Genomic DNA, 16,352 nt, shown 5'->3' with positions numbered 1-16,352 from the left:
AACATACGAATAGTCGATATTATTGTAGTATATATATCTAGAGATAGACAAGGATTCGTATGTAAAAATGTACATCGATGAAAGGTTAGGATTAGTTGTATATGAATACTTATGATGTAACCAATAACTTTACAAACACACATGTATAGGTGAGATAAGTTGGCAGCGGTTTGTATCGATTCGTCATAAAAATTCACGACGGGATTGTAAATATGATTAAGTGTTTATCATATTCCAAGTGTATATGGGGTCGCTAGACCACTGCCAGAACATATCGCAAAATAATTGTTGTAGTTTCAGGGGCTGTTGTTGGATACAACGGTAAAGATAATTGTTGTTAGTATGTATAGATTTTTCTATATCTCAATTCACTGAATCCATTAATAAAATTCACACAGCGAAGTGTTAATTTTTAAGGAATAGTGGGATTAGAATTGTTTTGAACAGATCACTTGTTAAGGAAAAACCTGTCGATTGTATTTAGTCATCTGAGATTAAACAATGTGCACAGCGACTTGTTCAATAAGGTTCAGTCTCCAATAGGGACAGGAATACTTTGGTAAATTAACCGTAACGTTACAAGTTTATCTACTTGTAACATAAAACAGTAGTACTATTATCTGTTCAATAAACAATACCGATGGAAATGAAATATTTCGATGAAAATGTGTTATCATTACATGATCAAATGATAACTTACCAAGAGTTGATGACTTAATGCAGACCAAAATAAACTTTGAAAGTCAGCATGTCGAGTATCTGCATATTCCGGGGATATCCCAAGTTGAAAGACTGGATAAATTTGTTGTTTTAACTGAAGCCTGTTAAATGATGAGGGTTACAGGTTCATGAGGTGGAGTAGGGAAGACGAAAATAAAAAGTTCTCATGTAACAAAAACTAACATTATGTGTTATTTAAATAAGATTAAGTGAATGATACATAATTATTATGCATTAAGCTAAAAATTAACCGATGAAGGATAAAGTGGAAAAAATTATATAATAACTTACATGACACAGACATTTGGATCAAAACATGATAATAAAATACGTCTTTTACCAGCATGTGTTAAGATTTCACGTAGGATAGTATCGACATAAAAGTTGTACTCGAAGAAATGATCCATTTCTGAGCTGCCATCCTACGTACACAGAAAAAGTAAAGAATAAAGATGAAGAATCCTTAGGTTACCGATGTGATTAAATAATAACCAAGTGGGATGAGTGGATCCAATTTTAACTATACCCGCTTTATTTGAATAGTTAGATAATAGTGGCTTAGTGATTAGGGTGTTCGATTTCCAACCAATAAGTCTCAAGTCCGAGCTCCGTCTAATCTACTTTGGTTTAGCTAACCGGGTTGTATCATTAAGAGTGTGGCTGACACCCAAGTACCTGGTAGATGAGTTAACCAAACTTAAAAACAACATTCATTAGGCAAATTCGGTTCACATAACTACTTAAGTGTGGCTACCATTATAGTGACCGAACACTCAGGTGGGGACAACCAATTTATGTTGTCTAACACACAACTACAGAATTCTATGGCAAATTGTGGAAGCATTCTTTTGACAGGCATCCAACTTCTGATTGGCGTTATATACTACTTATGTTTGTCGACATGAGTAGCATACGTCGCACTATCACCTGCGTTAATTTATAACAAATCAGGTAGGTAAAAGTGTTCGAATTCATTGACTAATGGTTCGAAGCCAATCAAAAGCAAAATATATTTCACACAGACTTCATTCTTTTTCATGTCTATCAACTTAGCTATTTATCAGACCTGTTGGCAACTGGTATTTCCTCCCAAGTGTTTTACAGTCCGAATCAGCAACATAAACCATAATAAAAAAATCATATGCATAACATTGGATACTTCCCAATGATGGATTATTGTATTCGATTCAGCTATAAAATAGTTTGTAACTCTGGTGTAAAGAATAACGTTAACATTTATGGAAAAATATCAGTACCTTCGAAAAGAGTAATAGTAGATACACAAACAAGCTACCAACGAATGTTGATAAATCTAAAGCTTAATTGCAAGAATCTTCTGTTAATAACTATTCAACACCAGAAATCACTTCAATAATAACAGGTTATATGAAAAAAAGGAACTAAAATTGTATGATGTTTCATCTTATCACTTCGATACAACACAGCATGCAACAATCGAATCACACTTGACGGAGAAGATTTGGAAGATGTAAAAACCGCAGCATTATTGATGAACACGGCGGATCTGATGCAGATGTGAATGCGCAGATCGGCAAAGCAAGAGTAGCATAATTACAACTAAAGAACATCTAGAACTCAAAACAACTCTCTGTCAAACAACACCAAGGTCAGAATTTTCAACACAAATGTCAACACAGTTCTACTGTAAGTTGCGAAACCTGGAGAACTACGAATACCATCATCCAGAAGATAAAAGTGTTTATTAACAACTGTATACGCAAAATATTTCGAATCCGTTGACCAGACACTATCAGCAACAACCTAGTGTGGGAGAGAAAAAACCACATCCCAACGGAGGAAGAAATCAGGAAGAAGTGCTGGAAGTGGATAGGACACACATTGAGGAAAGGACCGAACTGCATCACGAGGCAAACCCTTACAGGGGATCCTCAAGGCCGAAGGAGAAGAGGAAGACCAAGGGATACATTACGCCGTGAAATGGAGACAGACATGGGAAGAATGAACAATTGGATAGAATTGGAAAGGAAGGCCCAGGACAGAGTGGGTTGAAGAATGCTGATCGGCGGCCTATGCTCCGTTGTGAGTAACAGGAGTAAGTAAGTCATGTTATCACCTTAAATAAAACAACCTATCAAAAGGAATTACGTTATCATCGATTAATCAATGTTAACTTGTAAAATTTATCAAAACAATGTAAACAATTTAATATGCTTAATTATATTAGCCATTAGTTGTCATGGCTACATGAAACTATTTTTAACAGGATAAAATGTATAGATTAGAATAACATATAAATATAAGCGAATATTAATATATTTATATGGAGAAAATAAAACACAACTAAACTGATTAAACCAGTTTATGAATCAATGATAATAATGAAAAGGATTGCATAACTAATTATAATAAATAGAAATTACACATCGATAGTACGGATAATGGAAATGCCACAGATATTTGAAATTTGACAGTGCTTTAACCAGTAACATCTATTACGAATTGTGCCCACCTAGTGAAATCAAAAGCCAGAATTGAGGAGGTTCGAAGATATATTTGATAGATTATCAAGTGATTGATCTAAACTGGCTAGGGATTTGTGAGAGAACTTGAGCACGGCGTTTTCACCCGTGATCTGATGCGGATGCATGACTGAGAGCCTTCAGCTAGATGAGTTCATTAAAACTAATGTGGTCAGCATCCAATGTCGAAAACTTACAGAGCTATTGATTTTGGGGATTAATTTACCACTACAATGACATTTATAATAATAAACAGGGTAATAACATGAACAAATATTTGAATATGAAAATATAACTCCATAGCTTGATAAAAATGAACTTGAAAATCTTTTTATTAAAATAGTGATCATAAATTGACTGAAATAAGACATTGACATCAACTCCGCCTAGAGCCCCTCTGGGGCTATTGCTGGTCCCAAGCCCAGATAAAGGCGAAAGGTTGAGTATGGGATTACCGACCCCATCCTGTAGAAAGCTAACTCGGTAAAAAAACGCTAACCAGAAAAATTAATTTAAACTCTGCCCTGGAAGTTAGAAGGTCTTCATTTAGAAGAGTTATGACGCCTTATCATGAGTTCCTTCGGAAGTCACTAGTTTGATGCTCCTTCTGACAACTAGAGCAACCATTAATTTAGGTACATGGAATGCTTGTACAATGTGGGAGACCGAGACAGCCTTCCAAATTGCTGTTTTCTGCTGTAGACATTAACATCGTTGAATACTGGCTCAGTGATCTTTAAGATTAGAGTAATGAATGAGAACTACTGAAAAGTTCTGTTTAAAGATGAATAGATTGTTCAATACTTCCAGATTTTAAATAATGCTCTAGTCAAGATCATTTTATGATTAAAAGTTATGAAGATTTTCTAAACTACACAAATTCGCTTATTCTAAAATAATAATAATAATAATAATCGACAATCACGTAGTAGACAAAAATGTATGACCTCAGTAAAAAATCCAGACTAGACAGTATGACTGGATTTACCGATTGATCGTTTATCACTAACTATAAAACTGTAAGTAAAATCTAAAAAAAATATTTAAATACCAAGTTTTAGGTAACAAAATTTTTAATCCAAGATTACAGTAATGTGAATATTCTTTAGAAAAGTTACTACAGCGATCCATACAAATTTCTGAGCAATTAATCTGTCAGAGGTGCATTTTATTACGTCAGCTAATTTATGTATTCCATCAAATAGTTAAAACTAATCACAAATCTAATCGTGGATTGGTTGAAGTTAAACATTAACACCGTTGGATGCCGGCTCAGTGGTCTAGTTGGTTAAGCGCCTGACGCGAGACTGATAAGTCTTGGGTTCGAATCTCGCGGGGGGCGGGAACGTGGATGTGCACTGCTGAGGAGTAGTCCCACAATAAGACGAAACGTCTGTCCAGTGCTTCCAGGTTTTCCATGGTGGTCTAGCTTCAACTGACTCATGATTTCAACCAGTGACAAATCTAATTACTAGGAAATTCAAATGATATCACCATGATGGTTCGTATATTTCTCATTTCCACCATCCATTAAAGCAATAAGAACCAATTTCCACAGAAATACACATATCAGATATATTCACTATTGGAAAGAGATGTCACGAGAGCAAAAATTTATGAATGAATATGAATAGCTGAGAATTCTTTACTATAGTCAAATATTTGATATTCGATAGAGTAAGTATTATAACAATCATTATTAATGTTTTTGTTCAAAGGATGAGTTCATATTTGTGACTACTGAGCTTTCGAGATACAAGAGAACAGTTGATACACACAACAAAGCTGACTAAAAAAATTTCAGAATTGAAAAGTAAAATGGTATATTTACATAATAATATTCCAATGATAAACTATCTGAGAAATAAGATTGATACTTGATAACAACATATGAAGATCTCTGTCAATTTACAGAAAAAAAGCCCTCAAACGCCTTGGTAAGGATAAGAGTTGGGAAAGTCAGCTCTCCCTTTCCGAATAGTCTCACATGGTGACGAGTATACAACTACTACCAAGGATGTCGCATATCTATTTGGTGCCCCTTTGTACCAACATTTATATGTTTAAATAATAAGTGCTACAAAATATTGCTTTCTGTGAAGCAAGAAATAATCTACGTTACATTCTGAACAATATTGACTAATTATAAATTCATGTAAAATTTAAAGACAGAGGATCGGCTGGGGAGATTTGACATTCTATAACTTTGAACTTTTGAAGTACCAAACAGTGTCTTTCGTAAATGGATCCAGAATAATAAGGCTGATACAGTTATGTAAATAATGAACCATTGTAATCATGTAAACCCATACTTCTACCAGAAGTTGAAGCTGATGATGTTGTATAAGACACCAATGCAAGCACTACATTTAAATTATCTAGCTTTTGGAACTAAACACCTTCCAAAAAGATCCACTAAAGCTTTAAATCTACTTCATTCTACATCAAACATATTTCGATTAATGCTAACGCACTGAATTTTTTAAATTGATAAATACTGTTTAGCACAATCACAATTGATTGATCACTCGGTGGTGATCAATGTCATGTGTGTCAAGTTTTTCTTAGTGCAAATCGAATGCTATCGACCAAGTTGTAATGTGGCCACTAGTCTAGGTGACTCGACATTGCGTGCACTATGTTGAGATAAACTGGTAGTTCGAGATAGTCAACAGGAAACCCTGGACTCGAGTCCCGTGCTATTTGGTACTCGTCAGCAAGGTGTGCCTGTAATCTGTTTAACAAATTATTAACTGAATAGAATAAGTATCGTTGCATACTCCTAACAGTATGGTATACTGATATATATTCAATTATATATTAGCATAAACTAAACACAAAAGAATTCCACTACTTCTAAATACAATAAACATATGATATGTCAATAAATGGCATTACAATAACAAAAAATATATACTAGTATAGGGGTTGTGGAGATTATTAAGTTTTTGATTGAGATCATGAACCGATCGATGTTAGACCACCACTGAAAACCTGGAAGCAATGGACGGCCGTTTCGTCCTATTGTGGGACTCCTCAGCAGTACGCATCCACGATCCAACACCCCGCGAGATTCGAACCCAGGGCCTTCGGTCTCGCGCGCGAACGCGTAACCTACTAGACCATTGAGCCAGCATCCAATGGTGATAGTGTCTAACATCAACCAATCCACGAAATTGCGCGACCATCTTTCATTGTACTGAGGTAGATACTTGTCTCTACTCGACATATATATACAGTACATTGTGACTTCACAAAAAAGGAAATCTTATCATAATGTGAGGAAAACAAATAGCCGGAATTAATTTTTAATAGAAGAAATCTCCACAAAAATATTATTTATTGTTTTAATTTATAATTACTTTAAGATCCATAGGATATTTCACTTCAATGACAAAACCAAGATCTGAATCAATTTCTTCAAAACATGAATGTAATAAAGGAAATGGTTGTAATTCTATTGGATCTAGATCTTCTTCATTCATTTCTATGGTCAAAAAAGGAAACAAAGAGAAAGAGAAAAAAAGAACATCATTGAAGAAAAATGAATCAGCTGATCGATTTCTTCTTTTTTTAGTATGCCATTAAATTTATGATTCGTTAACTAGATTATTTAGGCTGACCTCATAACAAATATGTTAAAAGTACAAAAAGTACAATAAGATGAAATAATAGTAAATGTCTTTTCTAAATGAGATCACATTCATAGTTGACATAATGTTTGTGCTGATGATGTCGTCCAGAAGAACGATGAAAACTCCATGACAAAACCATCCAGCTCAGAGAACAAAACTCCGTCAAAATCATCCACTTGAGCTACAAATCTTCTCCACTATCTCAAAATCATTTGATTGGAAATTTTATGTAATTAATTGATTCTTTAAACAATGTATAAACATTCAATAGATTGTAATCGAATAATTTGTCAGATCAATAAACTATTATATCCTGATAAGAATGAGGAATAGTGGTAACTGTTGGAATCTATTTCTGAACTAATACTATACGTATATTTTTATCGTATAATTGTTAAATAACTAAACCATTCATATTCTTGTTCCTCTTATTATAAGCTTTATAATGACTTATGAACTATTACTATACGATTTACCATTCTTGAGCTTTGCCCAGTCTCCCAAACACTATCTCCCTCATTCACAGATACATTTGGCTAAATCTTGTACAAATGTTGTTTCCTACTTTATTGGTACGATGTGGTCTGTCTGGTTCGTATTATAAACCCAAAATGTTTGAAATACATGATTCATATCGCACAGGCTGAGATTGGCGTTCTGGATTCCATCAGGCAGGGCTAGGCGGGAAGCAGGACCGATAATGACTCTAGAATGCTCGTACTTGTTTTATGCATCGTTGGTCCGGTCGATAATTAACTGTTCTCTAATTGACGGTATCATCACGTTATACATTGATAGGACACAGGGCACAAGTTAGACAACAATGTGAAATAACTATTTACCATCAATATTAATATGTTCAAATGTTGAAGATACCGATCTCCGATAACACAAATATTATTTTACATTAGCAAGTGTTAAGTATATATACATACTTGGGATAAATGTTCATCAGTTTAGATTGTTATACATTGTCATAAAACAAGGAAAGGGGAAGATAAAAAAGCGGGAACCAAAGAAAGAGGATGTATTTTATCAGGAATTGAGGTACAAACATTTCACTCAGAGTTAAACGATTGTCAAATTTCCTCAACTTATATTCTGAACACTTTAGTAACTGAATATTTATAAGTTGACCAGTCGACACGCTTTTTTGTTTGCTAGTACCCTAAGACTGATTTCAACATTACTCAGATGCGACGAATTCTTGAAAGGTGAATATGGTCAAATATTTGGAGTCTATACACATGTTCTACTATGTTTTACAGTCTTAAAAATTTGTGGAACGGACTGTCATGTAGGGTACTCGGCCCTTGATTGACGCTGGTATATATATATATATATATATATATATATATATATATATATATATATATATATATATATAAACTACAAGAACGATGAAGGCCATGGCAGTCATCGATAAGGCAAATGAAGAGTTTAACTTTTGAAGATATAAATGGTTATAAGGAGAACGAAGACGGATGTGGCACAAGTCTATTGCCAAAAATAGGGAATACTTTAAAAGAAACAAGAATGAAGTACTGCAAAATTTGCAGCATAATACATCATGGTTTCAACTAATGTATTTACTGAACCAAATACTATATGGATATATATACATTAAATGAACTTTATGATAGAATAAGGTTGTAAACATGTTTATGTTTATAGAATATATATTACAGAGTGATTTAGCCGTGAATTTTTCGTTATACTTGTAGACAACATCGTAAGCATATACTGTAAGTAGGAAATGTGAATTAATAAAATACCTCTTTAATCCACTAATGGTTTGTTCTGTTAACCTGATGGATTGTTTTTCACAGTTGTATGGTTGTTGTTCATACGCTTCATTTCAAATAAATCTGACATTCGAGTCTCAAAATTAAAAGTATGTTAAATGCACTTGATATTGTTCGTTTGAATCTTCCCACTGATGTTCAGGACTGTAATTTATCAGTTTCTTATTGGAATATGCGCATACTGTGTGTATTGCCTCGATATTGCCTTAATTCACAAGCATTATATGCAAAGATGGATAGTGGAATCCAGGACGCGTGTTTCGTCCTATTTGAAAATCGTTAGTTGGATGTATCTGCACTTCAGAGTTTGAGCCCCAGGGTGGAACATCAACTCTGAGGTACAGGTATGTCCATCTGACGAGTCTCAAATAGGACGAAACGAGTGTCAAACTGGATTCCACTCCTAGCTACTATCCATCTTTGCATTTAACGTATGTTGTTTGTTTATTCAGTATTAAATCTGTTCTCAAATCCAAGCTTTTATTACAGATTCATTTACTGTGTACCATATTTTGAATCCTGAATAACTTCACTATTGTTCTACCATTATTATCGCATAAAAAATATACAAATCTTTGTGTTACTCTCCTTTCACTTAAGGCAAAATGATGTTCATGTTTAGCTTAATCATAAAAAGCAAGATGTAGATAATTTCACTTATTTAAAAAATCATATTAGTTAACTAAAGAAATAAAGAGAATTCAACGAAGAAAATATTATTTATGAATATTGAATTCAAAGGAGATACAGCTGTCGAAATCTCGGATAAGTGGATTTCAAAATCCATGAATTAAACTTTTTTACTCAGTTAAGCTTCATATTGTGTTCTCAAGCCAAACAACCATCCATGTATGTGTTAAGAACAAAACTTCCTCTTTGGGCCAAACCGATGTGCATCTGCAAATTTACTTGCTCCTGTGGGGTAGGTTACAATGCCCACACAAGCGATCACTTTCTAAACGCATCTCAGAATACTAGCTGGCGTGGTTTTTAAAAAGAAAATGCAAGACAGTTACCAGTTCAATATAGGAGCATTTAATCAATTCAGGACATGTCGCTCCGAAGGAGTATTCCTTTAAAATAATCTACGCAATCAAAGGAACTGGATTGAAGGGAAGCCGAATTAAAAGCTTATGCGCTGCTGAGGCTAGTTAGTTTTCTACGGGATGGGGTCGCTAACCCCATGCCCGACCCTCCACACTTACCCGGGCTTGGGACCGGCAGTAACTCTGGAAGAGCTACAGGCGGAGTTCTTTTCCTACAATTGAAGAACATATGGAACTCAAAACAACTTTCAACAAATATCAAAGTCACAATCTTCAATACGAACGTCAACACAGAAAGTTCTACTATACGGAGATGAAACTTGGAGAACTACTACAACCATTATCAAGAAGGTACAAGTATTTATAAATAGTTGTCTACGCAAGACACTCAACATCCATTGACCGGATACCATCAGCAAAAACTTTCTGTGGGAGAGAACAAACCAGCTTCCAGATGAAAACGAAATTAGGGAAAGATGATGGAAAGGATAGGACATACATTGCGAAAATCATCAAACTGCATCACGAGGCAAGCTCTAACTTGGAATCCTGAATGGAAACGGAAGAGAGGAAGGCTAAAGAACACATTACGTCGAGAGATAGAATCATATATGAAAAGGATGAATAACAACTGGAAAGATCTGGAAAGGATTGCCCAACACAGTGTTGGATGGAGAAAGCTGGTGGGCAGCCTATGCACCTCGACGAGGAGTAACAGGCGTAGGTAAGTAAGTTAACAATTTTTGGTGATTACTATCCAGTTTATATTATTATGGTCTTTATGTTTATTCTGTTTGTTTTTATATATGTCAATTAGACAATTATTTTTCATAATTCTAACCCGATAAAATATTTTAATCCTTCTAATTTCCTAATTATCACGTAACCTTATTTGATATATAAAGTCTTGATTCACTTTATGATATAATCTTTTTTATCCTTTTATAAACATAGAATTTCCACACAAATGTACTCAGTAGTTAAGTGGATTACATGTAGGTGTTTGAAGTGAACGATATAAGGTTCGAATTCCAGAGTGAACATCAACTCAGAGATGCAAATACATCCAACTGACAAGTCACAAATAAGTTGAAATAATCGTTTAAATGAGTAATTTCATGGACAAAAAGAAAAAAAAACTTCTCTATTGAATTTTTTATTTTTATTTCATAACTAACTACCCCCCACCCAAAAAAAAATCAAGTTAGCAGCAATCATAACTTACTTTCATGAGTATGACTTTCTTTTAAAACACTTGAATGACGAACATTTAATTCACGTAGATCATTATAATTTAAATCTTTAATAGCTACACGCAAATAACATAATTGACCACCCCTTTTCTGAATAAGAAAGAAAAAAACAAAAAAAAATGTTTTTGTTTTTTTTAATTTCTCAAATAAAAAAAATAAAACAGATTAGTTTTTAATTAAAAAAAACATAAATTATAATTTCTATAACAAACAATAATGAATAGGATTAGTTATAGTAAAGTAATTGTATTTAATGTTTCATCGGTTAAGATTAGTGCTTATTTTTAATATTATTCCCTTCAGATTGATAAACAAAGTCAGCCAGTAATAACATAGAACTTCATACGTATGTAAATCAGATCGAGTTACTATACCGCATTAACACAGAGATACAGTTGTCGATTCAAATTCCGTAGTGGAATAGGCAGTGAGAGTATAAGCAGTAATCGGAAACAATAGGCTTTGAAGATGTTATTCAAGGAGTATAATACAATGATATAAATTTGAAAAAAGAAACAAAAGAAAGGGACATGAAGAATTCAGTAGATTAGAATTTGGGAGAACATAAAGAGTGGATGGACCTGTGTCATTGCAAACGATTTTGAGCCATGTTATTCGAGGTCTCTAACCATCGGTCGCTATCACCTCGTGGATCCCAACCAGATAGTCTACAACTACCAACATGACTTAGTTCACTTGTTAGTGACTTCATAGATTTTTGCTACGTTTTAGTCTGATAGCCACAATTGTATGTCCGCATCGATATGAGTAAAAGATAAGTCGTAACATTTAAAAAAAATAAGCTACTTCAAATTTCATCACATATAACTAATCAGTTGTTATATCAACATAAAAATTTGACAGAATCCTATTAATCCATATTTTGATATTGTCTGTGTATATTTATTTTCATAATCTTTTCGTTTGACCTAATTTTCGACTTAAAGATTTTATTAATCAGTTGATAAATCAGATTGATTTCGACATATTTATCGATTGCTAATTGGTCTATGTATATTTCTGCTCTTCATTGTATTCCCTTCGGTTTAACTTTTCAAATGTTACGACATATCTTTTACTCATATTAATGCAGACATACAATTGTGGCTACCAGACCAAAACATGGTACAAATCTATGAAGTCACTGACAAGTGGACTGAGCCATGTTCGTAGGTGTAGACTACCTGATTGGGATACACGAGACGATAGAAACCGATGGTTAGAGAATTTGAATGACATCGCTCAAAATCGTTTGCAACGCAATGGCACAGGTTCATTCAATCTTTGTGTTCTCCCAAATTCTAATCTTATGAATTCTTCATGTCCCTTACTTTTTTTCCCTCTCTCTCTCTCTCTCATACACACACACAATTTTGCATTTGTTATTTAATCATGTTCGAAAAATACTCAAAACAATAATATTTAGATAAATGTTTCATCATGTGAATAAAACTTAAGTTTATTAACATATTCAACCCTGGAGCCGAAAGTGTCTGTCTATACATAGTTAAATGATAAAGGAATTTTCATACTGTAATCTATGTTATGGAATTTCAGCTAAATGTAGTATTTCTATGCTTGGAAAAAAAACATTTGTACCATTGAAGTTGGCGTCTGTTTGTTACAAAATCTATGATAGATTTAACATATATCTAGGAATTATGTACATATAATGCGTCTAGTGAATAAGTGAATTAAGGAAGTGACAATAAATTTATAAAATTGTGATAACAGTTTGTGAAGAATAAGGCAATCAAATGAACAGCTCTCTTCGAAAAGATCAAGTTGCTTAGAATTTGGATTGTAAAGATTCTTACGAATGATGAAAGATTATAATGATTATTTTGGCAAAAAAAAGGATTGAATTATACTGTCTGTCTTGTGATATTCAATCACTGATTGAATACCAGAATAGTTGGTAATTAGATGAATCTCAAACAATTGTTTGATTGTTATTCAAGTATATGTGTCGCCAATCCTCATATGTAATCATCCAGTGAAATGGCTTTTGTGAATAACGAAATTAAATAAATCAAATAAGAGGATGGATTTTTAAATACGTATATTTCATACAATCGTTGATCAGAAAGCGAAGCGAAATAAAATGCCTCGCAGTGGAGAAGGCATGTGAGCCAACTTGATATTATAATCAAGCGTTAATCGATATTTAAAATTAGATAAAAATAAATTACAGACATGTGATAAACAGGATCAGTCAGTCATTTACAACGTAGGACCAGGCACACACGTACATCGCTCCAAGTTACCATACCTTATTAGCACAAAAAGATGAACACCGAATTGATAGAAGTAGTTACTTCAATTGTAGTAATATATAAATGAAAGATTGGGTATAACGATATAATACAGGAAGAAAGATAGTCACGCGGACCCTAACTAAGTAGTCCGCATCTACCAACATGGCTAAGACTAGGAGTTAGTGACTTTAAGGATTGATGCTACGTTTTGGTTTGGCCGCTCCTAACTGATGAATAGGTTAAGAAGTGAACACACACGCTCAAATAAAAACGGACAAGGTTGATAAGCGAATAATTAACATGGTCAAAATGCAACTCAAGGAGAATGAACAAACTGGCTTTTTCTGAAGCCAGAATAAGCTATGTGGGCTTAACATAGCTGACGACACTAGAGATATGCTTTCAGAGAAACATCTGATGTTAGCAAATTTAGACGTAAACGTAGATGACAATACAGATGAACAGATTGAATATTGGGTGTTTTGCATACATTCTGTCCAATAGAAACTGAGATAGGATAGGATTACAAGTTTCTTACTTTCTGAATAAACTATATATGCATAATATTCATTTCATATATTCTATAGATCTCAAATAAAAGCATTCCAGTGACTTTATACTAACAGTAGGCAAAAAAACAATTACATTCACTCGAATATATTCTACATACAGCAGATACACATATAAATATTTCTAAGTTGGTACAACATAATAAATAATAATTGAAAATTATTGAATATCATTAGCTAAACGATAATGAACATCATTGGATGCCAGCTCAGTGATCTAGTGGTTAAGCGCTCACGCGCGAGACTGATATGTTCTAGGTTCGTGTATCGCAGGGGGTGGGATCGTGGGTGCGCACTGCTGAGGAGTAGTCCCACAATAGGACGAAACGGCCTTTCAGTGCTTCCAGGTTTTCCATGGTGATCAAGCTTCAATTGACTCATGATTTCAACTATTGACATTAATATCTACAAAACCACTTCTGATATTAAACGATAATTATCAAAATGTTAAATGGTAATAATTAATTGTAATGCATTCAATCGAAATTATTTAAATGTAATGTAACATACATTTCTGTAAACTTTTATATTTTTCATATTATACTTTGATTCTAATTTCATTTGGGTTCTTTTTCTTTTCAAACGGTTGTCAGATATTTATTTGACAGTGAATCACATGGTTGAGAGTTATAATTTGTATTTTGAAGCTGTTAATCTAGTGTACTATTGATTTAATTATTTGGTGCCCAGTATAATATCACAGAAATTTCTAAGATTGTCAATTGGGAATGTTTACACTTTCAACGTTATCTCAATCATAATGAATAAAGTATTCAACAAACCAAAAAAAATATAAATAAAACAAACTAAATAAGGAACGAATCGAGTGAAAAAATTTCTTTCCAATTAGTTTTTCATCCTAGATCTACGCTAATATCTATATCTATACGATTTACAATAATGAAATAATACTCATCGAGTGAATACGCTACGTACATATCTGGGCAGCATCATTGATGAACACGGTGGATCTGATGCAAACGTAAAGGTGCAGATCGGCAAAACAAGAGTGGCACATTTACAACTGAAGAATATCTGGAACTCAAAACAACTGTCTGTCAAACAACACCAAGGTCGGAATTTTCAATACAAATCTCAAAACAGTTCTACTGTATGGGGCAGACACTTGGAGAATTACGAATGCCATCATTCAAAACATACAAGTGTTTATTAACAGTAGTCTAGGCGAAATACTTCGAATCCGTTGGCCAGACATTATCAGCAATAACCTACTGTGGGAGAGAACAAACCAAATCCCAACGGAGGAAGAAATCAGGAAGAAGTGATGGAAGTGGATAGGACACACATTAAGCAAAGCACACAACTGCGTCACAAGGCAAGTCCCCAAGGCCAAAGAAGGAGAGGAAGACCAAAGAACACAATACACCGAGAGATGGAGACAGACATGAGAAGAATGAACAATAATTGCATAGAACTGGAAAGGAAGGCGCAAGACAGAGTTGGCTGAAGAATGTTGGTCGGCAGCCTATGCTCCATTGGGAGTAACAGGCGTAAATAATATTAAAGATACGTTACGCAATAATTATATAATGGCATATCAATTATAAACTAACATTGAGTGATTGGAAGGAAGAGGATTAATAATAATCAAAGTAATTATTCGAAAATCAAGCAGTTACTACGTTGCATAATATATAGAAAAAAGAGAAGAAAATAACAAAATATTTTGATAAATGCTTCGTTATCGTATAACAGAACACAATCCGTTGTGGTTCTCGTTCACTTGGTGAGCACAGGTCATTAAGTGGAATTAAATAAAACTTTTAAGGTTATCCACCATATCCCATCAAATTTGCCACATAGCTTACTTGTTCATCTTGTGCACATAGCTGAAGTCATTTCAATCCGTGTTCACAAACGGAACCTTTGCATCCAAAAGAAGTTTGTACAACCGCTCTCGCTACCTTGGCTATCGGTATAGCAGAGTTTAAAGCAGAACTTTGATAAACTATCTTCGTATTTCTTCCATTTTCTTTTGTAGTTTACTTATTCTCAACATTCGTCTCTTGATTTTTACATAACTACTATACTATTGATTATTCATCAACATATTTTGTTAGTCCCTTCTTCCCTTCTTTATATCATGAAACGTACCAACTGCTTGATTTTCGAAGAACTACTTTGATTATTCAATAGTTGAATTCATGAGTTGATTAAAGCTAGACGACCATGGAAAACCTGAGAGCGCTGATCAGCCGTTTCGTCCTAGTATGAAACTCCTCATCAGTGTACACTCACGATCTAGCCTTGCGGGATTCGAACCCAGGACGTATCGGTCTAGCGTGATGATTGATTACTATTATTTCCTCTTCCTTCCAATTACTCAATGTTAGTCTATAATCGATATATCATTATGTAACTATTACGTAACGTATCCACTGGATGAGTATTATTTTATTGTTGTATATCATATAGATATAAATATTAATGTAGAGCCATCATAAAAAACTAAATGAAATGAAGTTTCTTCGCTTGATTCCTTCCTTCTTTATTCATCAAATGTCAAAATGGGAATTTTCACTATATATAAAAAAAGAATAACAA

At 33.8% G+C, this 16,352-nt stretch overlaps 1 protein-coding gene across 2 annotated transcripts in view; it reads right to left on the bottom strand.

Moving 5' to 3' along the window:
- GPCPD1_1 (Glycerophosphocholine phosphodiesterase gpcpd1) overlaps window positions 1-16,352 on the bottom strand; it is a 58,909-nt gene that overhangs the window by 4,039 nt on the left and 38,518 nt on the right. For both annotated transcript variants that reach the window (XM_051212539.1, XM_051212538.1), the window contains exons 10-13: window positions 10,933-11,050; window positions 6,584-6,708; window positions 1,012-1,142; window positions 701-821 (exon numbers count right to left, since the gene is read on the bottom strand). In XM_051212539.1, coding sequence (XP_051072723.1) covers window positions 701-821; window positions 1,012-1,142; window positions 6,584-6,708; window positions 10,933-11,050 — 495 coding nt within the window. The remainder of the gene's footprint in view (window positions 1-700; window positions 822-1,011; window positions 1,143-6,583; window positions 6,709-10,932; window positions 11,051-16,352) is intronic.

Source organism: Schistosoma haematobium, chromosome ZW (genome assembly GCF_000699445.3).
Source record: "Schistosoma haematobium chromosome ZW, whole genome shotgun sequence".
Taxonomy (NCBI): domain Eukaryota; kingdom Metazoa; phylum Platyhelminthes; class Trematoda; order Strigeidida; family Schistosomatidae; genus Schistosoma; species Schistosoma haematobium.
This window is presented reverse-complemented; position numbering and strand designations above follow the sequence as displayed.